The sequence below is a fragment of the Alternaria alternata genome, assembly GCF_001642055.1.
Source record: "Alternaria alternata strain SRC1lrK2f unplaced genomic scaffold CC77scaffold_3, whole genome shotgun sequence".
Classification (NCBI taxonomy): Eukaryota; Fungi; Ascomycota; class Dothideomycetes; order Pleosporales; family Pleosporaceae; genus Alternaria; species Alternaria alternata.
This window is the reverse complement of record NW_017306192.1, coordinates 459,029-482,379: the sequence shown is the minus strand read 5'-3', so window position 1 is coordinate 482,379 and position 23,351 is coordinate 459,029. Positions and strand designations below refer to the sequence as shown.

Sequence of the window (23,351 nt, the reverse complement as noted above, 5' to 3'; positions counted from 1 at the left end):
AGTTTAGCAGGCAATCTAGACAGCTGGTGCATAGCAAGCTACTAGCAACCTACAGCTACTTACCTAAGCATCTAAAGAGCATTTGGGATCCGAGCGTCCCTCTTTTGCTGCCTGTGACTGGCTGCGGGATCTTGTCCCGCTCTTCAACCTTCACCAAGCAAGGGTCACCAACATCGAGCGGACTGACGGCAGTATCGAAGATCGGCCGCACCTGACAGCATTGATAGGGATGAGCATAGGCTCTGCATGAATACCGTATGTTCAGCACACAGTCTAGTCTAAGGGAACAGAGTGACGTTGCACCTCAATCTAGCCAACACCACAGACATACCGGGCATCGAGCGTTCTCAAGAGGTGAGTTATAGGCTCAACTCCTTTTTCACCGCGTCAGAGAACAAGGCATATGTCCTGGCGAATTGGCAAATGACTAATGTTATCGAGACTACGTTAGAGCTGGCCAGCCTTTTGCCCCATAGCATATCTAGCTCGCACCTGCCTCGCTTCCACGTGTGACGTGCCTTGCTTGATCGTTCTCAGTTCCTATCGAACATTGCCGACAAGATCCTACAGATGCCACTGCTTCGGTAAAGTCAACGCGCAAATCCAAGAAGTCGTCAGAAGAGTTCCCAAGAGGATAGGTTAACGGATTGCATAGTTTTGGTACGCACTTCCAATGCTGGCTAGCCTGTCAACTCATGGCGAGCGCTATCGTGAGGCACAGGGCACAAACCAGGGCACCAGCTAATACGACGACAGGTACATTTCGATTCGAACGTTAGATTCGAATTCCTATATATGGGGTAATCTCCGGTACCCACCCAACATGTAAAAACATATTACTGACTTTATACAGTAAATTCCGCTCTAGGAACGGCTGGTAAGTGGATCCATGAGGTTGCGGCGACAAATTCCGCTGATCTGCATAAGCCTTACCTGTCGAGCGCGCCGCGTTAAGTGTGAGTGTTCTGTTGCAGAGCGCTCCTTCCCATACTGATCCTGCACGCAGGCGACGAAACCCGTCCAGTATGCAAAGCCTGCGGCAAGAAAAACCGTCCTTGCCAGTGGGAAGAGCCACATACCAAGTTCAAGGATTACCGGCCTGATGGACCCTCATCAAGTCGATCTGCTGCTGGTGGCACCGATGACGAAACCGAGAGTAAGAGTGACATGATGGAAGTTGACGGTGTCGAAGGAGTCGATGGCATTGGTAGAGGAGATGAAGCCGTTCGCACAAACAGTTTCAGCGAGGAGAGCTTCAGCCGGAACACTTCACCGAGACGACGGAAAAACAGTCGGACCGACGGAGTATCGGAGGGCCAATCTACCAGCGTTTCCTCACCGTCGGCTCACTTATCCCCAGGCTCACCATACTTTGTTCCCAGGTCCAAGATTACACCGGGTGGTGTGTCGGTGGCGAGTCTGCTGCAGTCGCCCGACCCGGACGGCATGTCAGAGGGCTCGCTGCCGATGCATACCCGTCAGGCAATGCAGCAGGCACATTCGCACTCGCATAACCGAAGGGATATGCCAGAGGGGACGAGAAACTATTCACTTCAGCATGTTTCTTTGACACATGAAGAAGCCCTGCTGGTGCATCACTATACCGAACATCTTGGTCGTTGGCTAGACTGCACAGACGCCACACGTCAGTTTACACTGGGCGTGCCGGAGAAAGTCAAACAATGCCCGGTGCTTTGCCACGCTGTCATGTCCTTTGCGGCTCGCCACTGCAGAAAGGACGCAACAGCTGAAGCAGCCTACCAGCGCTGCATTGCCCTGCTCATCGAACGATTGAACGAGCAAGCGGCTAGCCACGATGAAACTCTTTTGTGTGCTATCGTCATACTGCGCTTCTATGAGCAGCTGAACGGTAGGTGCTGCTATATCCTTTGTGCTTTTCCTGCCTAATATGTACCTCTAGTGCCGTCCAGCACTGGTTCTGATGATGAACAGCATCTCGCAGGCTGCTCAGCCATTATTCGATCATCCCAAGGAAACCACTACGTAGATCCATCAGCACCTACATTGCGCGAAGCTGCTTTTTGGGTTTACGTACGCCAGTGCCTCTACAATGCCACCATCAACCAGCAGCCACCTGATATCGACTTCTCATTACGGTTGCACCCAACCCCAAGCTCCCTACGAGATGCACACCCGCTGGCACGATTAAGATTGGAGACCGCTTGGGCGAACCAAATGACATGGAATCTTGCATGTGTTGTAAATTTCTGCTTCGATGGCAAGGAACCACAGAACGAGAAAACTTACAAGATGCGACGATGGAAAGAGCTATGGGACCTTGTCCAAACGTGGATACGTGACAGACCCGACGGTTTTAATGCGATCTTTGAAGGTCCAGCCGGCGACCAGGGCCCGTTTCCTGAGATGCTATTCACTGCCGACTGGCACAGTAAGTTCTGTATCCATCCCGAGGTCCATTCTTGCGCTGATGCTCACAAACTTATCAGCTGTGTCATTCGGATTCTACCACTTTGCCTGCATTATGCTGTTGCGTTACAAGCCAGGCCCGAAGTTTGCAATCCGCAATGTTGGGAGCCTTTCTGAAACGGATGTAAGGACCCCAGCCACCAAGAAGAACATCTATTTACTCACCCAAACAGCATGAAATCTTATCGCATGCACGCGCCATTTGCGGAGCCTGTAATAGTTCGCCGGAAACTGTCCCGCTGGCGATTACCGTCTGCCATACCATCTTCATATGGGGACCTCTTGTATGCGACCCGAAAGAAAGAGACCAGGTAGTACAGCTCCTGAAGGACTTCGAGAAAAACCATGTGTGGCCGACAACCTGGATCAGCAACGCGTTGAAAGCTGAATGGGGTATCCCTGGCTCGTCCACCTCTCCAGCTTAACACCGTGGAGCTCGGTCTTGAGTCGTCATTGACCATTTGCCCGTAGATACTGCGGTTAAGGCAGTCGCTAGTACCAAGTAAAGTCCACCCTTGATGGTGATCCATAACCTCACCCAAAAGCAACCATCAAAGCAGGTGCTGGAGACTATGCAAGATACCCGACGTAAGGAGTGAGGTGCTCCAGTTTCTGGCAGCCAGTATCATCGTGCTTTGTACCATAAACATACCATTAACAAAAGTAGCCGCTCACTACTGTGACCAGATCCATATATCCATTCCCCTTTCTTGTTAAGCTCAATACGGGTATCTCATTCCCTTTTACGACATCAAGGATGTGGCTATAGCTCCAGACATGTCAGTTGTCAGACTAAACTCGTGTTTTGATATGCTCCACATCTCGCGACCCAAGTGTTCGGGTAATTGTTCCGAGTGTATCATGCAACACCAAGGCTAGAGCCTCTTCCCATTCGAAGGGCTATTGTATATTGTAAGAAGAACCGAATGTTCTGGTGTGCTCATGTCCGCTTAGTCTGCAGTTATGCATGTTATGTGACCCAACTGTCTACTCGATACGATATATAGTCCTTATGTGCATATTGAATCCAGATAGCTTGGCATCTTGACAAAACGCAAGCTCCTAGGTCTGCTCCGGTTTTCGGTCAAATAGACCGAGAGTGGTCTGAGCTGTACGCGTGTAGCCGTGACTGGTGACTGTAGGAGTGGTAGTCTTGTCAACCACGTAGTTTGTAAGCCCTGTATGATGTGGTTGTTCCATTTCATAGCCATGAGCATATCTAGTTTCTCCGTTCGTGATGATTCCAATGGTGCTGACATCTGCTGTATGTCGAGACACTTGCTGAAGTCTGATCGAAAGCTCTTTACGCAATGCAACATATATCAGATCTTATTTTCATATGGTTGAGCTTGAAGACACAAGAAGCTCGCTACTAATATCAGTTTCACCACCAGAACCGTTGGTGAGGCGCGCAATACTGAAGCAACGAAGTTTTTTCCAACATCATTCTGACCTTCTCTGTGTCCCCAGAGAGAAGTACCAATGTACGACAGACCGTCTGCTCATTGCTTGACCTCGGAGGCTTTCTGGGTGCCACGACCGCAGTAGATACGTTTATTTCCCAATGCCACGTCCCCGCACGCACTCAATCCGTTGCCAACCGCCAGGAGAAAGTACCGCTGATGCGCTCTCCTTGTGTAGTCTCCTGTGTATTCTCCAATTGCGGACGTACTGATGAATTTTCATAGGAACTACTGTCGAGCAGCTACGTCACTTTTGACAGCCGGGAGTTTGTTCCGGTCCACTGCCCCCTTTCGCGTAAGTCGTAACGAAGTGCAAGTCACGTCACATGACTCTCAGTACAGCGAGACCTCACAGGGTTTGTTGGGTCTTGCATAGCGTTCTTAGCTATCTCCCCCCACCCCCACAGCTTACCTTCAGCATGCATCTTCTTATGCAACGTGCCGTATGGGGCTATAGCCCGAACCACCTCTGGCGAAGGCTCAGTTATACGCCACTGGACAGGTACCACCTCCACGACTCAAGTGATTATCGCCTCCGGACTTAGGGCATTAAAGTGCGTTCTTTGGTCGAATAGCATTCAAGCCTAGCATGCACCGCAACGACTCGGTAACAGACTATGACAGCCTGAACACTGATATGAGAGAGACAATGAGTTTCCAATCTGCATTGGACCTCCGGGTACTGGGCGCCTGTTGCGGAAGCGGGCTGAACCAGCTCAATTTCGCGCTGGTCCGGTACCGTCAGTCCTCACCTGATGCTACGTTGCGCCTAGAGCTCGTCCAAGTTAGTGCTGTCGACACTATACTTCTCTGAATGCTGATCAACGACAGAGCGGCTCGGTGCCTACATCGCCTGCTGTTCGGAACCATATCCTTACCCGCCTCCACGAAGCAGAACACGAATCCTCGCCAGTGGCATGCCTCAACGCGCTACTCGGTTACCTGTTTTCCAACGGCATTAGGAGCTTCTGCGAAAAGCACGACATACCGCTTGCGTCCATTGACCTGGTCGGCACACACGCGTCAGGTCTAAGACGACCTGGCGTGCCCGAAAGCAACGATTTGAACACGCATCCACTAGGATGGAACGCCAATGTCAGCGCTGAGACTGGCATCAATACCGTCTTTGATCTCACAGTCGTTGAAGCCGGTCTCGTAAGGCCTCATATATCCCCTATCGCTTACGTTGACAGACTCTTCTTGAGACACGCGTCTAAATTTCGCGCAAGTCTGAATATTGGCGAGCTTATAAATTGCAGCTTCATCCCTCCTCTATCGGACGAGAGCGCTCGAGAAACATGTTGTCGCGACTGCGGACCCGGAAGTCTACTCATCGACTACGCCATGAAATATTGCACCTCAAACGACCGAAACGAAGACAATAACGGAACATTTGCGACGACAGGGAAGCCTCACGAAGGCGTTGTGACACAATTTCTTGAGACATACGACTACTCACGCATCCTGCCTTCGCTCAGCGTAGCCCGGGAAATGTTCGGCGATCACGAAGCACAAAGACTCGTCGATGAGTGTGTCTTCTTGGAACTCTCTGAAGCAGACATCGTTGCTACTGTTACACGCATAACGGCTGAGAATATTCTGAGGCAGTACCGCAGACTCCTTGCGCTCAGTTTTCCTGCCGGTGAGAACGTCGACGAACTGTTTATTAGTGGGCCGAGCGCGCGCAACGCGAATATCATAGATTACCTCGAAGCGGAGCTCCCCGAGAGCGTGATAACGAAGCCGCTCGATGATATAGGCATACCGGGTGATGCAAACGAGGCCGTATGTTATGCGCACCTTGCGCTGGAAGCTGTGCTTGGACAACCTGTACGCTTCTCTGCAGAGTTATCACGGTCTTGGAGCCAGCCGGGTCATGACATTGTACTGGGGAGAGTTGTGCGGGGCGAGAATTGGGAAAACCTCACCACTTGGCTGCAGAAGTTTGCTGGTGGGAAGCCACGATGCCTCGCCAAAACCGTGAGGATAGTTGGTAGCGTCGAATTTGGCATAGAAGACCTCGGGCTATGACGACAGGACAAGAATGTGATTGTATATTGAGGTGGTAAGGGGGTCGGGAAGGTCGGGAAGTGAAGGGAGGCAGTACCGCGCTTAATTTTGGGGCAGACCCATCAGGGCAGCTTTGCCTTTTGTTTCGCGGAGTTCTGCCAAAGAAGACTGCTTACGTTATGGAGAGTTTCGAAGCTCGAGATACAGCAGGGAAGGTTAGTAAAAAGAGCAATGCGAGCGCATTCGCTCTAAGTGTTCAGTCAAGCCGGATATCCATGTTCGTCAGGTTCCGCTCTTGCAACGAAGCCTTTATTTTGAATGAGTTACTTTTACAGAGCATCGGTGTGCTGTATGATGCCTATATTCCGAGAAAAAGGCTGTTTCCAAGCTTCAAGCTCTTCGTCAAAACGCCCTGGCAGGCGCGGGGACTGCTTATCTGAAGACCCTGGATCACACGCGCAAACCTCGCAACAACTGCTTCGTTGTATCGTATCTCCAATCCCATCCTCTCATCCTGAGTAACATTGCTCTCCCAGAAGGGCCAAACCCTTTACACCAAATCTCCCAATTTATGGCCATCTACTTTGCCATATTTCTGTATACACTTCTGGAGCTAACCAAGAGGCATACAACCCATCTTAATCTCTTGCAACCAATGCATCTTGCCGGCTTTCAACACTATCGAAGAACAACTAAGCTGCAGTTTCCCGTTCTCCGCAACATCAACGTCGTCATTGTTACACAGTACGTATTTGTATCAAGATGTCATTTTTTTTTATTGAGTAAGTATGGTAGCAAACAAGAATGCTATGTACGCCTTATGTGCCTGTCGTACAGCATGCGCTTCGCAACGAGAAGCCGCCTGTTGTGTATGACGAGACTACACCTCGAACGCACGATCTTTCGATCGATTGTGCGATATGTGCGCCTACCACGATTAACAAAACTCCAGACTTTAGATATAAAAAGGAAGCGACGAGGCCATATACCGCATTCCTAGGTCGCGATGATAGATTGACAGAACTCGATAGATCGCAGAGTCAATACGGAGAATTAGCGGCACGAGGCTGACCATTGCGTGCATGTGTGCAAAGATGTTCATAAACTCATTCATATCAATTGTTCGTTCATCATTCGAGACATTTAATCTAGACGAAACGAAGCTGTCGTTACAACCCCTCTTAGGGAACTACAGTCACGGTCTCGTTTTGCTTGCCTTCGACAATATCGCGCATGATGCGAGCCTTTTGTTGCTCTTCCGCCTCGCTGCTGACATCCTTGAACACCTGGTCCATTTCCTCAAGTGTTTTGCCAGAGGTTTCCGGCACAACGAAAAATGTGAAAACGAAGGCGAGCAGACAGAAGACGGCGAAAAAGGTGTAGGCTCCGAAGCCAGTGTTTTGGATGAGAGGCGGAGTTATAAGACCCTGGTACGTGTCAGTCGCGGCTTATATCAGTCATAGAGGAAGTGTGGACCTACGATGATGAAGTTGTTGAACCAGTTCGAACACGTTGAGAGTGCGACACCCTTCGCCCTCAATGAAGACGGGAAAATCTCTGAGGGCATAGCCCATGGGACTGGTCCCCAAGTAGCTCCGAAGCTGAACATGAAGAAGAATAGGAAGGCGACAGCAACCCAGCCTTCCACTGCGTAGTCCAGCCATCGGCCACCAAACTTGCCGACCAAGACGGCGATGATGAGATGGCAGATGAACATGAGAGCAGCACCCACAAGGAGCAACGGTCGGCGTCCAAAGCGATCCATAGTCCACAGACTTGTTACAACACCAACGAGCTGCGTGCAGTTGATGATGCCAGAAAGCAGAAGCTGCATTTCGTAGTCCTGGCCTAGTGTTTCGAAGAGAGAGGGCGAGTAGTAGATGAGAGCGTTGATGCCTAGTATTGTTAGTTGTTTCCTTGCTGGAACTAATGGGGTACATACCAACAAATTGCTGAAAGAACATGATGCCCACTCCAACGACAGTGCGCTTCCAACACCCATGCCTGAAGCAGTCAAGCCAAGATTGCACTTCAAGCTTAAACTCATTCTTGCGGGTTTTGGCCTGCAGTTCGGGATGCCTCCGAACGCTGACTTCATGATTGAAAGTGACCTCAGCACGGATCTCACACCATTCTTGAAAGATACGCGGGTCATCGGTAGGGAGCTTACGAAGCTTGCCTAGTACGACTAGCGCCTCGTCGTCGCGTCCTTTGCTAGCGAGCCATCGTGGAGAGAACGGTAGGAAGACAATGCCAACACCCAGAACAAGGCCTGGAATCATCTGGATGAGAAACGGAAGACGCCATGACCACTCGCCGGCCATGAAGCGCGTACCATAGGTTGTCCAGAAAGCGATTACGATGCCGAGAACAATGCTGAACTCCTGCAAAACAAGGAGAGCACCGCGAATCTCGGGAGGTGCGATTTCGGAAATGTAGAGTGGAGCGATAGTTGCAAGACTACACGTAATTAGTATACATCTCTTATACAAAGATGGCTGAACTTACGCTCCGATTCCCCACCCACCGATCAAACGTCCAACTGTCTACAGAAAGTCAGTCTACGTCTCAAATCTAGTTCGTGTGGTTACAACTTACCAACATCGCGTAGTCCATTGCTGCTGTCTGCAAGATACTTCCAATGGTAAATATGATGACTGCAACGACAATAGAGTACTTCCTGGATAGCTTGTCTGCGATCCAACCAGCAAAGAGAGCACCAATCAAGGCGCCCAGCTCGAGCATAGCAGTCATCAACCCCTTCCAGAAGCCGGCTCCTGATGCTTCACTCGAGACACGTGGGAATCGGCCAAGGAACTGATCCATGACAAGGGTCACCGAAATAACACCTTGATCGTATCCAAAGAGAAGACCGCCGATCGTAGCGAAAGCTGCACACATGGCAACGTATGGGTTGGAGAAGAGTCCACGGAAGCCTATCGTTGGAGTTAGTTTCCATGTATATTCCACTTATGAATCAAACTCTGGTAGTTCACAATGCATACCTGCTGGTCCATAGGGCTCCCTGGTTACCATTCCTTGCTTGCTGGAGTAAGGAGGCATCGACTCGCGCTGCTCATAAGGCGCGCTTTTGATCGAATCTTGTTCACCCATGATGTCGTTCAGTGGTGTGGTTTGTGACGCGCTGAAGCCGCCTATTGTAGTGAATGGCTTTGCCTGGAGGATGCAGTGAATGAGGGGAGGCAATCGACAGCTTTATGCACTTTCGATATCTCGCTTGATGCCGCGTCAATTCTTGTCCGGTGGGCCCACACCATGTACAGTGTCTGCCAACGCTAGTGCCAGGCGTATGACTGCCGTTAGGCGCACATCCGACTATTTCCTGGAGCAAATGCCAAGACGAACGGGTTGAATGCCAGGTATAGACAGCGGCCAGCGTTTCCTCAAGTGAACGTACATTAGCTGGGTTTGATAACTACCGCTTGGGAGCTTCTGTCAGTTGATTCTTGTGTGGCTTGGGATCTGGCCGCGTTGTGCGCGTGTGGGGGTCCTGCTGTTGAGGCAACGCCGCTTGGGTCAAAACGTTCGCTCGAAGTTTCTGTGGGACCCTTGCGTCCGAGACTGGCCGAGCGGCTCTGCTACAGATCGTGTGAATCGGTAGTGAAAGCTCGATGAATATCTGGATCTTAATCTTGCTCTCCTGAGGTCAGGTTGCGTGTCATTGACCTGCGGAATCTGTTTCTGAGAGGCTGAAATGGCTCCGCAAGCATTCAGACCCCTGTCGCCGTCGTCATAAGCCTGTCTCCGCGTCTTCAAAGGCCGCGGTGACTGTATGGGGTGCTCGGAGACCCCAGAAAACGCGCATGGGCGTGTCAGTACTACCCCAGATTCCCCATAGTTAGGTTCGCGTCGTTCCGCGCGGTGCTGTCGTCCAGTTGGGTAAACGTCTTTTCAAAGCAGACCATCTTGAGGGAAAAACTGCCGGGGAAAGTGGAGGTCGCGGCGGGAATTGCTGAAGAGGTCGCGACGGGCAAGCGCTAGCAGCTACACTAACCTAGATCAGCGTCGGAAGGAAAGAGTCGCCGGTAAAGCGGGTCGCACTACTGATTTACAGTAATGTCCACCGCCGACTTGGTTTCCTTCCGATATTCTGCTATAACACCGAACAACGTCACTATCTCTTATGATCACTCATCAACCCAGTTTCGCTACAGCTGGAAAAGGTGGGGTCCCCACAAACCCCCTCCTTCATCGTCTGGGGAAACTACGGCGACGGTGACGGCGACGACGAGTTTAAAGTTTCCTTCGAGGCTGCACAGCGGAAGCGGAGTGAGCCTTTTGACACCTGGCTTCTATAAACAAAGGTCCATTGCATGTCCCGCATGCATGGGAGGTTCGACTCAGGCATGTCATGCGGTTTGTGTATTCTGGTATTTTCTTCGCGGAATCGAGAACTTTTGACCAGAGGCAGTGCGAATACACGGAAGTTCTTCCTGTTGTACGCTTTATATGATCAAACTATCTTGACAAGGTCGCGCTAATCTACGAAAACGTATCTGCTGTTTCCTTCCCGATACAAACCTACGTTCGATCTTGTCTTATGATGCTATAGTATCGCCACCCCTACTACGAGATTATCGACATTGTGAAAGTCCATATCCCTACCGGCTCCCTAGTTCGCCGTTCATACATGATACACACTTGGATTTTCCAGACGTTCCCACCAATTTCTACTTCTAGTCTCGGCTCATTCAACGCTTGGAAAACATCCACTTCAAACTCGGCCGGTAGCTCCCTAGGACTGACGTTCACGATGTCGGTCGATTGCGGGCAATGCGCATACATATCTGCCAACAATCTACGCATAGGCGATGTGTGCTTCGTAAATTTGTACGTGTACTGGACAATTAAGCTCATCTTGAGGCGCCGAACACGACTGTGAGCACTAACGAAAGCATCCATGACGTCGTTCATCCAACGCCTGTCATCAATATGCTCGCCAAAGACATAGGCGCTGGCTAGGAATTGGAAGGCAAAATTGACGTTGGGGTGAGTACCTCGGACAAGAGAATAGACGGTACGAATTATGCCGTCTTTGAGCCACCATGTGTACTCTTTGATGACTTCGAGGGAGAACTGTGCGCCACTAAAATTGACGTACCATCCGAAATTGCGTCCAAAAGATGTGCGAGGGTCTTCTTTCGCGTTCAAAGTAAAGTAGGCGGTGTTGGTCGCGAGAATGTGTTCGTGGTTAGATACAAATGCTCGAGCGTTATTGTTTACGATTAAGTTGAAAAAACGACCGGCAGTGCTAGGTGATATTAGTGGATGACTCCTGATGACTGTAATAGGGATCTTACGTTAATAGTGCCCGAGGCCGTAGTATAGGCGAAGGCTGTATTGTAGCAGGAGGTACTGTACTCGATTGAACTCGATTGGATACTATTTGTGGGTTTACAAAGTCAGTATACGCCTCAAGTGCAATTCATACAAGGGCACTTACATGCAGGTATATTAGTCCTTGGGGAATGGGTTACCTGTTCTTGAGCCTCCGCAGCAACCTGCCGAGCCAGACTGTGGATCTTTCGCTCGAATTCTGCCTCCTTTTGCTCCTGCGCTGGTTGCGCCATGTTCTTACTATGATCCCTGTTTTGTGACTTGAGAGTATCATGGAACCGTGATTCTCGCCTGGCGTCTGAACTCTTCTGCTCCTGGGTTCGCGGCTTGACTGAAGATGGTGCCGTATTGCTAGGCTTTTCTAGAATTCCGTGAAGCAGTAGTGGTGGTCTGCCTTGTAGCTTCGGCTCTTGGGTTAGTGAACCAGTAGATGTCTCTGTCTGAGTGCCTTGGTCACGAGTGCCTTGGTCACGAGTGGTAGGATTGAGTGTTTGAGGGAGAGCCTGGAGGCTCTCAAGACGCGTAATCTCTGCGTGAGTAGCCTCAAGGTTGTCATTTAGGAACTCGCGCTCAGCATTAAGCTTTCGTTCCCGCTGCTTGAAGCGCTGCTCTTGATCTTCAATCTGTCTAACAAAACGCTTGCGGAGCGCCTCTACCTCTTCGAACTTGGGGCTGAGCATCTGAGTTTTTTCATCTCGGCTGATAACCTCGGGTTTACTGGGCAGGTGCGACTCAGTCGGAGCTGCTTGTATGGTGGGCTGTTTCAAAATTTCTTGCTCAGATAATGCTGGTCGATCATCAAGTTTCGGTATCTGCGTCGGCAACTTGGTTGATGCTTGTGGTCTGCAGCTCTGGTCTCTGGAGGGAGTCTTATGGTCATCGAGGAGCTGCTTAGCAGGTGCCGATGGCGGCTGCAGGTGCGATTGAGGTTGAGACGATGACACGCTGCCGTCATCATCCTCAGATAGTGCTGTATCCTCGAGACCTGGATTTTGAGCGATGTTCTCAGTCATCGGCACCACGTCTTTCTTCAGGACTTCGCTTGCTGTCATCTCCACACTTTCCTGGGATACCTGAACCTCGGGAGTTCGCTGGAACCCGTTGCTTAGCTCTTCTTTGGAAATTGCGACATCTTGAACCCCTTCTCTTCCAAAGGACCATCCGTTTTTGGAAACTCGCTCCTCAGCACGGGTATTACAAGAGACATTGCTGGAGTCCAGTCTGGATTGCGTGGTCGTCGGTAGTCGCTCAGACCCATTGACAACACACCCTGGTTGCGAAAGCTCGCCATGCAAGACATCATCCTTACCTTGCTCGGCTGCAACTACATCGTTCGTTTGCTCTGTGGTTCGGCTGGATTCCGCGGGTTCTTCGGACGAATCAACAACGACATCCGCTTCACAAAGCGCCCTGTCTCCGTTCTCCTTCCCACTCCATACTGGAGAAGAATCGAGTGGGTCGACGGTTCTATCCTTGTTGTCCTCTCGCTTTTCAATCATACTGCTTTGAGACTTTTTTCTCCCTGTTACGAGAGTTGATGTTCTCATTTGCATTCGCGTTAGCTTTATTTTTGTTCTTCTTCCTGTTTCCAGCCATCTTAAGTGATTGCTATCGGTTTGTTTCTGGAGCAATTATCGTTCGCTGATGTTGGTTGAGACTAGTTATACCGTGAACGAAAGTGCAGTGGTGAGGTTTGAGGAACTAGTCAGAGGAAAGAAGAGTTTATATAAACTAGGGGAACAACAGGAGAACGGCCAAGTTAGTCGGCGCAAGCGCATATACGTCCAGGTGGCAACCACTGGAGCCTCTAGCGCACTCCCAGTTGCGACTGCAATCGAAGTGAAGAGTGAATATGGGTAAGGATAGAGTGAGCCAGAGTGAATGACTTTCTTGATTGCTGTAACGATTATAGAATATCTAGGCTGTGGCACGAAGTCGTTCCCAAGTGAAGCAACAGCTGTTCATGCTTCAGCAGTAGCCATTCGTGTATCAACCCCAAGGACGGTCCTCATATCTCGATCTCATTTTCTACAACGCATTTAGTACGTCCATAATAATTTGCTAGGCAGACGATCGAAATCTGGCTATCAACACTCATCATAATTTGTGGCACAGGCACATACATCCGCAGTTAGTCTTCAGTATGAGACTGGGTGAAATGTGGAGCAAACCCGATGTTACATACCTGCCCAGCCCAAGGGCGTCATTAGGTATCTATGCATCATTAACTCCGGATACCTAGGCACGAATGACGACTTGGTATCTTGGTACGCATTGAGAGAGTTCTGAATGAGCACTGTGGCATTGACAGCATTCATTCAACAGAACGATTGAATATGCTCGTCATCAGGGGTTACGAACTTGACAACAAGCCACATAAACGATGTTATCACGGGAACGGAAAATTGTTCTTTGTGTTGATTGCTATTCGATATAAAAGCCAACAAAGTCCGTATGATGCAAGCAACGAGCGGAAACTGTTCCAATCACTGCATAATAACATGCCTCAATGACAATTTCAACCTATAAAATCTGCAAAGAAAGCCTCTACGACTGCCAGAAGTCACCAGACAACCACCTGTTGAGCATCTCGAGCGAAGCCTCGGGCTGGTCGTAGGGGACCATGTGGCCACCAGCATGAAGCCTCATGAAGGTGAAGTTACCGCTGGACTTGACCTGACCAACAGTCTTGCCGTCACCGTCGATCTTGAAGTCCTCCATCTGAGCCTTCTTGTAGTCCTTAGCACCAGGCCACTCAAGCGCCTCAGTCCAGGCCTTGTTGCCGAGCCAGTTGCAGATGTAGTCGGCATCACCAGCGTAGATCAGGACGGGGATCTTCTCAAGGATACCGGGAACGACGCGGTGGAAAGGCTTCATCCAGTCACCCTGGAGAAGGAAGTTACGGTTGATGTCGAAGTTGCAAGACTCGTAGTTGGAGACTTCAGCGCCGACGGCCTTCATGACCTCCTTCTTGTTAAGGTAGCCCTGTATCCAGTCAAGCTCATCGTAGCAGAGAGAGTTGCTGCCACAAGGCTTGCGAACATCGTAGACGTTCTGGCCAGTGCGTTGGTAAGGACCGATCATAGCGTTGTTGCAGTAGATGGATGCAGGCACGCAAGACCAGACAGACTCGGAGTTGTAGCAGTTCTCGATGAGGCTGGCGCAACGTGGGTAGGCGTTGTCCATAGACTGACACTGAGACTCATCAAGAACAGCGGGCCAGCCACCCTCACCGCAGGCCATGGGACGGTAGTACTCGTACTGAGTAAGGCCATCTGTCAGACCGTTACCGATGAGGACGGACTGGAGGTTGATGTTGCGGTTCTTGTGGGACAGAATCTCAGAGGCAAAGACGGGGATGTAATGTCCGGCGTATGACTCTCCGGAGATGTGGAAGCTCTGATGAGAGTACTCAGGGAACTGCTTGAAGAAGAGGGTAAGCAGGGCGTAGATGTCCTTGCCAGCAGCGACAGTGTTGCTAACAGAGCCGCTCGAGTATGAGTATCCGACGTTGACGGGCTGGTCGAGGAAGATGACGGAAGCATTGGCATTCCAAGAGTAGGGGTTGTGCTTGACCTTCTGGTCCTTTGTGATGGAAGCCGGGCCGAGCTCCATGAACAGGCCGGTCAGCGAAGAGCAGCCGGGTCCGCCATTGAGCCAGAGCACAACGGGGTCGTTCTTGGGGTCATTTCGCGACTCGAAGAACCCTGCGAAGTGTTAGATACAGGGGTGTGTATGATGGCCATGCGGGTACTCACAGTAGAAGAGGTGCTTGTCCTCCTCGTCGTCGTCGAGGTAACCAGAGTACTGCTTGACCTTGTCGACCCCGAGCACGCTGGGGTCGACCTTCTTGGCCCTCAAGCTGTACTGCTCGAGCTGGCCGTCAATCTCGCGCTGCTTCTCGCCCTTCTCGTTCTCGACCCAGACGCTCTGGATGTCGGCGCCCTTGATGATGTGGTCCCATTCGCTGTCCTGCTTGCGCGTGTGAGGCTTGGGCTGGGAGAAGAAAGCAGCCTTCTCAAAGCTCTCGGGGAACATCATGGCGACCTCGTCCCAGACGGCGCGAGCCTCGCCAGTGAGCGACTTGAGGCTCTCCTCGAGGTTTTGGAGCGGCTTGCTCCATGACGACGTCGACTCCTTGAGCTCGCTGAAGGAGTCAGGGAACTTGAGGATCTGCTGCTGCTGAGGCGCAACAGCGGCGGATGCGGCTCCAACGAGCAGCGCCGATGCGGCGACCTTCATGATGGCGGTGCTAAGCTTCCGGAGCTATAGCGGTAGATGAGTGAAGACAAGATGAGCACCTCTACAAATGAATGAAGAAGCACGCGGTGATGGATGGGCAAGAGGAGGGATGGATGGAGAAGGAGGGATGGGATGGGTCTAGTTAAGTCGAGCTATGGGTAGCTCTTGTGGAGGAGGCGCGGCTTGTCCAGGCAACGGAGCATGACGCATCCCAACAGCTTATCAGAGTGGCTGGCCCGTCCGAGCTCCAGCATCACATGGGCTTAGCGTTTCACGATAGCGGTGATCGGCGCATGTGGCAGGACACGCGCCGGCCGTGGACAGCTATCATAGACATCATGACGCTTGCAGCTTCATTCCCGCCGTCTGGACACGGAAGCCGTGGCGAGTTCCTGCTGCCGAGCTGTCTGCGCACCTCGGGAAGCTAGAGCTGGACCTGCATGGTCCAAATCCGGGCTAGCGCCTTTCACCCATAGTGACTGCACCTAGGCATGTCATCGCGCAGACCCCACCAAAATGTCGTGCAACTTTTATTACTTGCGCCCAACATCTACAGTTCAACTACGATTATACCCATACCAACACCCGTAATCACTCAAGATGCCTGTAGGAATCAACCAGCCGTCCAACCAGATCAAGCTCACCAATGTTTCGCTGGTGCGCATGAAGAAGGGTGCGCAAACCTCGCCAGAACCTCATGTCCTGCGCAAACTAACATCCCACAGGCAAGAAGCGCTTCGAAATCGCATGCTACAAGAACAAAGTCCTCGAGTGGCGCAACAAGATTGAGAAGGATCTGTCCAACGTGCTGCAAATCGAGAACGTCTTCCTCAACGTATCAAAGGGCCAAGTCGCACCAAAAGCCGATCTCGAAAAGGCCTTCCCGAAGAAATCACTTGAAGATATCATCACCGACATACTGGACCATGGCGAGCTGCAAGTAGGCGAGAAGGAGCGCAACGCTGAGTTGGAGAGAACCAAGAATGAGGTCATCGATATCGTGGCGGGGAAACTTGTGGATCCTAAAACAAAGCGTGTCTATACCACGGGCATGATCGAGAAGGCTCTGGACCAATTAAGCTCGGCAGCGGCGACGCAACAAGGGGACAAGAGTGAGAACAAGGAGGACGGTGAGGACAAGGGCAAAGCGAAAGAACTGCCCAAGTGGTCCGGCATCGTCACAAACAAGTCGGCCAAGTCGCAGGCACTGTTCGCTATGAAGGCCCTTATAGCCCACCAGCCGATACCCGTCGCCCGTATGCAGATGAAGTTGCGCGTTACCTGTCCGACATCCGTTCTGAAGCAAGCCATAAAGACCGCCCCCAAGGCGCAAGCAGGCACCGAGGAGAAGGGAACTACCGGCACTGTCAAGGATGCGATACTGGGATTCATGGAGAACATTGAGAGCCAAGAGACAATAGGCGCTGAATGGGAGGCAGTCGGTCTCGTCGAGCCTGGAGCCTTCAAGGGATTAAACGAGCTCATCGAGGGCCAGACAAAGGGAAGAGGCAATGTCGAAGTTCTCGAGATGGCTGTCGGTGCCGACGACTGAGTGGTGACACGTCTTACAAGCACGCATCGCGCAGGACACTCGCCCTCGCGTGCGGCAGCATTAGGACGGAAGCTACCTTTCGCAGGACAAATCCCTGTGTCTCTTGAGGATGAAGCACTTGCATTCATGAACGGCAAGGAACAAGATGAGCATGGTCTTTGCGAACATGTCCTCAACCCCACAAAAGACCGCTTCTGGACCAGTTCCACCATGCTTGCCCTGGCGGAGCTTTATACTGCCCCCTGCCATAGCGTCGGTGCCATGGAGAAATGCGGATTCATAGCTAGACGTTACTCTAGAACGTATTCTGCTATACGTATACAGTGAAGCGAGCGCATAATCAGCTGCCTATATGTCCATGCACAACAATCCGGCCCAGTTCACAACTCTATGCATAACCGTCAGCCTCACATGAAGCACCACGACTTCTCCCTTTATTCGTTCTGGCGTATTACCACTTTAAATCCTCCACCAATGCAGTGCTACCTGCAACGGTTCCGATGCATCAGCACAGAGCCACTCGTTGCGGGACAGCTGTTTCCGACCTGCATAGCCTCGCATATTCGTGCATGTAAGTAACGTGGGGTAGTCAAGATTGAGATTTGGGCAACAAAGCTTCGGGGCTGAGGGGTTGGGAGATTTTGTGTAGCAGTGGGGAGCGATAGTAGTCACGGATCGGTATTTGTAATGATCAGACAGGATTGCTTCGTGAACGCGCAAAAGAGTTTCATTTCATGGCAGTAGTATACACATGTATGCTGATCGAAAGTTGTGAAAAGGGTCGTTGAGTCGTGCTTTCTCGTTGCTTGCGTCTGTTTTCGTCGTATGCTTCGTGATCATGAGTCCTGAGTCATTATCGTTACCGTGTGAATGCCGTATCTAACCCATGCTGTGAAACAAGAAAGTCGCCAAAAAGGAATGTCCACAGAACAAACATCCAAAAGACAGAGAGCAAAAAGAAAAGCTTGTAACACCAGATTGTCGTCGAAGCCGTGCCGGCCCATCTCAGACACACATTCAGCTCGCCGGACGCATCCTTATAGCGACATTCTCAGTCACTACCTCAATCCCACCACCGACGATTAGGCACACGCCCATTGTCGCTCAATATCCCAAGCACGTCAGCACTACTCGTCTGCACTCCCCACACCCGCTCAATCGGATCCGCAATCGCCATCCAATCTAGACCTCTGACATCGTACATATCCAGTACTACGCGAACTAGCCACGGCGAGTACATCGGACAACTGGTGTCTTGGTAGAGAAACGGGGAAGTTGGTTCAGCGACAACATCATCCTCACGACTGGTCTGCTGTGCGAACGATAGGGGGTGAGGACGTGGACGACGACGTCGCGACGAGTGCGATGGTGGTGGTGGGTTTGAGAAAAATTCTGTCTCGCTCCCAGCCGAGCTTGGAGAACTTGTCGCTGAAGAAGCGGCACTAGATGCATCGGAGAGAATGGATTCATCGCTCATCTTGGTGTTCAGGGGGAGTAGCATTTGAATGGAGCGCATTGCTCCCTGTGCCGCAGCTTTAATGGCATCGTAGCTTGAAAGTGTGATGAGCGAGCCAGTGGACTTTGACAGCGGCGATTCCTCCGTAGGAGAACTACTGATACGCAATGATGGTGAGTCGAATGATTGTGATCGTATGCGCACTCTTGGCGAAGGAGTACGTGGTAGTGCTATGAGTGGTGCCATGACGGGGCAGTGACTGCGGCCGGATGAAAAAAATCCAGACGAAAGGAGAAAACGCAACGAAGAGGCCTTCCACCGGCCTAACGAGTGTCGGTACCATCAGTAAGGGTTATATCCACAGTAGTCACCTCAGACATGCGGCCGTTTCGCTAGCCCTGCATATCGAATATGCAACCATGCCACGAATTCGGCACCATACAAGGAAGTCACATGCCTTCCGAGTTCCCTCCTTTGAGAAAGGCGTAAACTGCGGGGAATACGGGAGCTCCGACGAACAGGAGACAATGATACTGCAGATGCCGATGATCGGGAGAGGTCGATTTGTTGCAGGATGCGTGGGACAGCGCACTCCACACTTGGCGCTTGATCTATCAACCAGATAGGTCACAAAGGACCGACATAATTAGTTAAATATGTGTGAACCTCAGGAGAACATTTTGCGCGCGACAGCCGCCACCGATCGCAGCTTCGATCCACGTTCGTTGTTGTTGTGCATGCTTGTGGGATCAAACGGAACCAACCTAGACACCTTTAGCGGACCGAGCCGATAGCTCTGCTTACCAAAATCAAGAAGCGGTAGTCAGGAAACATAGTGCGCACCGAGGTACTAACAAGCGTGGTGGTGGTGTGACGTGGTGGGCGAAGTATGGCCGCATATGCGACGTTAGTCCTTCATCACCAATTACTAGGCCTATCTAGGCACCATACAGCCATTCCCCCGAGATGGCCAACACGGCCCATCGACTGTCGAAAGCGAGCACACGTCATGTTGGAACAAGTCGAAATTTGAATGTGTGATTTTGGTACAGGCTGTATTCGGCCAACCCTAACCGTGCCGCACCACCTCACTCCATATCGTGCATTGCCGCATGAAGTGTAAGCGTGAAAGCCAATGAAAGCCGTTTGATAAACACCGTAAGTGCACCACCCATTTCGTAAAGGCATGTTCCAGCCCCAGCTGCCCAGCGCAAGCGAAAACCTTTAACCCTTCTTCTTGGAGACACCGACGGTTCGACCGCGGCGACCGGTGGTCTTTGAGTGCTGACCGCGGACACGGAGGCCCCAGTAGTGACGGAGACCACGGTGAGCGCGGATCTTCTTCAAGCGCTCGAGATCGTCACGGAGCTTGGAGGCGACACCGTTGGCGAGGACCTGGCTGTTCTTGCCATCGACGATATCACGCTGCCTGTTGAGGAACCAGGAAGGAATCTTGTCTGTGGGGTGTCAGTGTGGGACCTTTGCTACGGAAACTGCCATTGCGTACACTGGAGAGGGTTCTGGATGATGGTAACGATACGCTCAAGCTCTTCGGAGGTGAGGTCACCAGCGCGCTTGGTCAGATCGACATCGGCCTTCTTGCAGACCAAGTTGGAGTATCGGCGACCGACACCAGTGATCTTGGTCAAGGCGTACATGACCTTCTGCTTTCCATCGACGTTTGTGTTCAACAAACGGATGATGTATTGGAAGCTGGTAAAGTCAGCACTGCTCTGGTCATACAATTGTGCCTCCGATTCTGTATCGCCCCTGTGCGTAGATCTCCGCAGTCGAAAGCCATCCGCTACCTCGATTGGCCACTTCAGTCCGAACAGCATGTCGAAATCCTCTCTTCGTGTTTGGTTCCCATAATCTTCTTACAACACTTGTTGCATCCATTCATCGTTCTATCCTCTCTATCCTCGGATTGCTGCTGGACTGGAATGGCGAATCGCGATGTTGTGCGGCTTGAATCGGACCAGGCGTATCGAAGCGAAGGCAGTGGACCGGACAGGAATCTTCAGGCTGTAGTCTGTACGTACTTGGACTTCTCTCCGGAGACGAGCGCTGTAACATTGTCAGCATGTCTCTACTTGGAGTGTCTCGACATCGATCATTGCGACCCCACTCCGCGCGCTGGGGGAGGCGCACTCGGCGCGAATAATGCCAGGGTCGCAACAAGTGATGCAAGTCGACAGTATCCGGGTATACTCACACATGATGGCGGCTTGTCGTACGTCGTCGATGTGGTGTTGTCGATGCTCTGGAAGTCAAAACGGCGGGATCTGAAATGCTGAAATTCGCTTAAGCAAGTGGTGGGAGCGGCACTAGTGCTGACGCTAACCATATCCGTCGCTCCACCCGTCGCAACTCCCCTCTTTGTATTCACCCAGTCTCTGCGACTCTGCGCAATCGTTTCGACTCGCAGTTAAACTCCTTGCACATGACGTCCTGCTTCACCGCTCATGTCGCCATAGCTCTGCAGACAGGATGCTGTGGCTATGAGCCTGTGGCTGTGCACTAGTATCACAGGGTGTCTAGCGATGCATCTCTTCACCCGCTCGACCCCAAGTTGTTGCCTGTGATTCAACCGGTACGTCATTTGTTCTTTCCCAGTTCATCTTATGCAGTCCTTGTTGTCACGATGCCATGATTCCAGCCACATCTCTGTCAGCCTCCACAGGTTCGTGAGGGCGCGAAACTTCTCTAGGACAGCTGCGCCACAATTTTGGCCTCAACAGTTCTCCTCACGTCCAAGTCATTTGCTAGAATTCATGATGCCTAAAATCAGGCGCAAACTATCAGTCGGTGTAGCTGCCTTATATCCACATATAGGCCTGGTTGTTAAAGGTTCTTATCACCCGTGGACAGAACGAGTACTTGATAGCGCCGCCACAACCTATCCCTACCAATCACTCTTCCTCCACACAGCCTGAGGACATACCCGTTCCTAAAAGAATCTTTCTGTCTGCCGTTTATTTACTCTTTTCTCTGACCGGACCATCTCATGCATCAAGCGAAGCATTGTCTGGGGCAATACAGTCGCGGAACTCGATTCATTGCTTAGCAACGGCCGACAACCGGGAAACGTTCGTTAGAGATGGACTCTCAGGCTCCCTCAGTCATCCCAGGTGGATCTTCCAACAGCCTTGGATTTACAGCGGCTCCCCTTCACACGGACGAGCTCGCCAGACATGACACTGCATCGTCTACCGGAAGTGCAAATCGATTGTCTGAAGGCTATTGGGCACTGAACCTCAGCGGCAATTGTTCGAGCTGTCACCACCACCACAATTCTGTGCAGGTGCGTGTTCGTGTATCAGGCGACTCTACTGAGGTCGGTGACGTCCGCTGCGATAAGTGTAAGAAGTTGTGGTTAGCCTTCGGGAAAGGCAATAGCAGGCGATTATCTCTTCTTTCTACGAAGAGCCTAGATCGGGAGTCGCTCGAAGCTGAGACCGAATTCCACAGCACCCTAGTCAATATCATCAAGGCCACCAACCCTATTGCCGCATTGCATCCCACTCTTACGGCCATCCCAGAAGTCGCATCAGTCAGTCCATCACGGGAGACATCCGTGCGCTCGACTGCCCGTAGTCATATCCAACGGCACTCAGCAGCTGTGGGCAGCGAATCCAAGCCAGACTCTTCCGGATTTAGTGGTGCGGTCCGAGCACAAAGCCTCAGCAAGAAGTATACGAACATTGGCAAACTTGTGGTATCCAAGGGCCGGAAGAGCTTTCTTCGTCTCAAAAGGAAGGTTGCAGCAAATTTCCGCACGTCACAAGTCAGTACCGACAAGCCATTGCTCCCAAGCGAGGATCATCCCACTCGAGGCGACCATAGCCAGGTTCAGGCGCCTACCATAGCACTTTCGCCAGCTCAGGCAGATCTAACGGACGCTCACTTAGATCATGATGCCGAATTCAGCGAAGGTTACCCTGATGTCTGCACTTCGTCAACTACCGCTGCGGGTGCGCTAGCTGCGCTCAAAGCGGTCGACCGCCAGGCCATCCAGGCTCTACCTCCATGCGAGCGCTTCGATTGGGGCCGCAGGCAATTGACAGAATTTAAAGCTCGATACACGGGATCTACCACCTTGGCCAGTCTTCCTGTGATGAGTGATGTCGGAACTCAAGCTAACGCTTCTGAGGACTTGCTCTTGCTTCGACCACTTGTTAGACGTCACTCTGCCTTGGCCTATGTTGGAAACATCTTCGGAACTAATGAATACTGGGATACCTTCCGGGGAAGTACCCATACTCTAGATAGTCGGCCATTCAGCATGAGCGAAACGAATCTTTCGGACGCTGATACCGCTGTTGAACGAATGACTATGGCTCCTACACCACATCAACTGTTCATCGAGAGCTTGCAAAGAGATCGTCGTGGCTCAGGATCTTCTCGTCCTCTCTCGATGCATAGTATCATGAACGACTGGCAGCAAACACGTCGAAACCGAGGGGAGGCTCGCTTATCCATTGATTCGGCTGCGACTGGGAATGCTGTCAGAAACATTACTACCACGCGAGGGCGTGCAAGTAATCGTCTCTCCCGCAGTTCGATGAACAGAACATCCTCGGTCTACGGTACAGAACCGCAAACTCCGCGCGCCCAATTCCACTGAACAAAGAGACTGGATATACGGAGGTACCTGGACGTGTAGACCCGCCTTCTATTCCATCACTGATGTCCGAAGTCGATGTGAGTCCATAGGATTCCTACGGTGTCACGGGGCTGGATGGGCTCCAAGCATCTGTTTCGTGGTGTTGCTTCCCAAGTCGGATTCGTTTTCATATACGACATCGTTCGTCTTATTCCA

General features: G+C 51.5%; 9 protein-coding genes across 9 annotated transcripts; 4 read left to right on the top strand and 5 right to left on the bottom strand.

Moving 5' to 3' along the window:
• Positions 1 to 795: 795 nt before the first annotated feature.
• CC77DRAFT_1057596 (hypothetical protein) lies at positions 796 to 2,873 on the top strand (the record flags this gene model as incomplete). Its single annotated transcript, XM_018528034.1, has 7 exons — positions 796 to 800; positions 854 to 877; positions 928 to 956; positions 1,007 to 1,870; positions 1,922 to 2,410; positions 2,469 to 2,572; positions 2,622 to 2,873. 7 exons carry the CDS (start codon positions 796 to 798, stop codon positions 2,871 to 2,873), a joined length of 1,767 nt encoding a protein of 588 aa, XP_018389794.1.
• A 1,439-nt stretch (positions 2,874 to 4,312) lies between these two features.
• Positions 4,313 to 6,183, top strand: CC77DRAFT_1047018 (hypothetical protein). The gene is made up of 2 exons (XM_018527473.1): positions 4,313 to 4,695; positions 4,743 to 6,183. The coding sequence occupies exons 1-2, from the start codon at positions 4,501 to 4,503 to the stop codon at positions 5,940 to 5,942; spliced, it is 1,395 nt and encodes a 464-aa protein (XP_018389793.1). The 5' UTR covers positions 4,313 to 4,500; the 3' UTR covers positions 5,943 to 6,183.
• Positions 6,184 to 7,102: 919 nt separating this feature from the next.
• On the bottom strand, positions 7,103 to 9,035 carry CC77DRAFT_1005384 (general substrate transporter; the record flags this gene model as incomplete). The annotated part of the gene is made up of 6 exons (XM_018523343.1): positions 7,103 to 7,348; positions 7,402 to 7,817; positions 7,864 to 8,381; positions 8,430 to 8,467; positions 8,520 to 8,857; positions 8,927 to 9,035. 6 exons carry the CDS (start codon positions 9,033 to 9,035, stop codon positions 7,103 to 7,105), a joined length of 1,665 nt encoding a protein of 554 aa, XP_018389792.1.
• Positions 9,036 to 11,419: 2,384 nt separating this feature from the next.
• Positions 11,420 to 12,778, bottom strand: CC77DRAFT_1047016 (hypothetical protein; the record flags this gene model as incomplete). The annotated part of the gene is made up of 1 exon (XM_018527472.1): positions 11,420 to 12,778. A coding segment is annotated over one exon (1,359 nt), but the record flags the coding sequence as incomplete, so codon positions are not given.
• Positions 12,779 to 13,555: 777 nt separating this feature from the next.
• On the bottom strand, positions 13,556 to 15,814 carry CC77DRAFT_1037795 (hypothetical protein). Its single transcript, XM_018527089.1, has 2 exons — positions 15,038 to 15,814; positions 13,556 to 14,986 (listed from the first exon to the last, which is right to left on the bottom strand). The coding sequence occupies exons 1-2, from the start codon at positions 15,519 to 15,521 to the stop codon at positions 13,827 to 13,829; spliced, it is 1,644 nt and encodes a 547-aa protein (XP_018389790.1). The 5' UTR covers positions 15,522 to 15,814; the 3' UTR covers positions 13,556 to 13,826.
• A 307-nt stretch (positions 15,815 to 16,121) lies between these two features.
• CC77DRAFT_955202 (Shwachman-Bodian-diamond syndrome protein) lies at positions 16,122 to 17,070 on the top strand (the record flags this gene model as incomplete). Its single annotated transcript, XM_018535475.1, has 2 exons — positions 16,122 to 16,194; positions 16,247 to 17,070. Coding segments are annotated over 2 exons (897 nt in total), but the record flags the coding sequence as incomplete, so codon positions are not given.
• Positions 17,071 to 17,760: 690 nt separating this feature from the next.
• On the bottom strand, positions 17,761 to 19,264 carry CC77DRAFT_515622 (hypothetical protein). The gene has a single exon (XM_018531995.1). It carries the CDS (start codon positions 18,773 to 18,775, stop codon positions 18,137 to 18,139), a length of 639 nt encoding a protein of 212 aa, XP_018389788.1. The 5' UTR covers positions 18,776 to 19,264; the 3' UTR covers positions 17,761 to 18,136.
• Positions 19,265 to 20,950, bottom strand: CC77DRAFT_515621 (40S ribosomal protein S18). Its single transcript, XM_018531994.1, has 4 exons — positions 20,745 to 20,950; positions 20,572 to 20,596; positions 20,037 to 20,242; positions 19,265 to 19,986 (listed from the first exon to the last, which is right to left on the bottom strand). The coding sequence occupies exons 1-4, from the start codon at positions 20,746 to 20,748 to the stop codon at positions 19,754 to 19,756; spliced, it is 468 nt and encodes a 155-aa protein (XP_018389787.1). The 5' UTR covers positions 20,749 to 20,950; the 3' UTR covers positions 19,265 to 19,753.
• A 679-nt stretch (positions 20,951 to 21,629) lies between these two features.
• On the top strand, positions 21,630 to 23,156 carry CC77DRAFT_1005378 (hypothetical protein; the record flags this gene model as incomplete). The annotated part of the gene is made up of 1 exon (XM_018523342.1): positions 21,630 to 23,156. The coding sequence occupies one exon, from the start codon at positions 21,630 to 21,632 to the stop codon at positions 23,154 to 23,156; it is 1,527 nt and encodes a 508-aa protein (XP_018389786.1).
• Between the last annotated feature and the right edge of the window lie 195 nt (positions 23,157 to 23,351).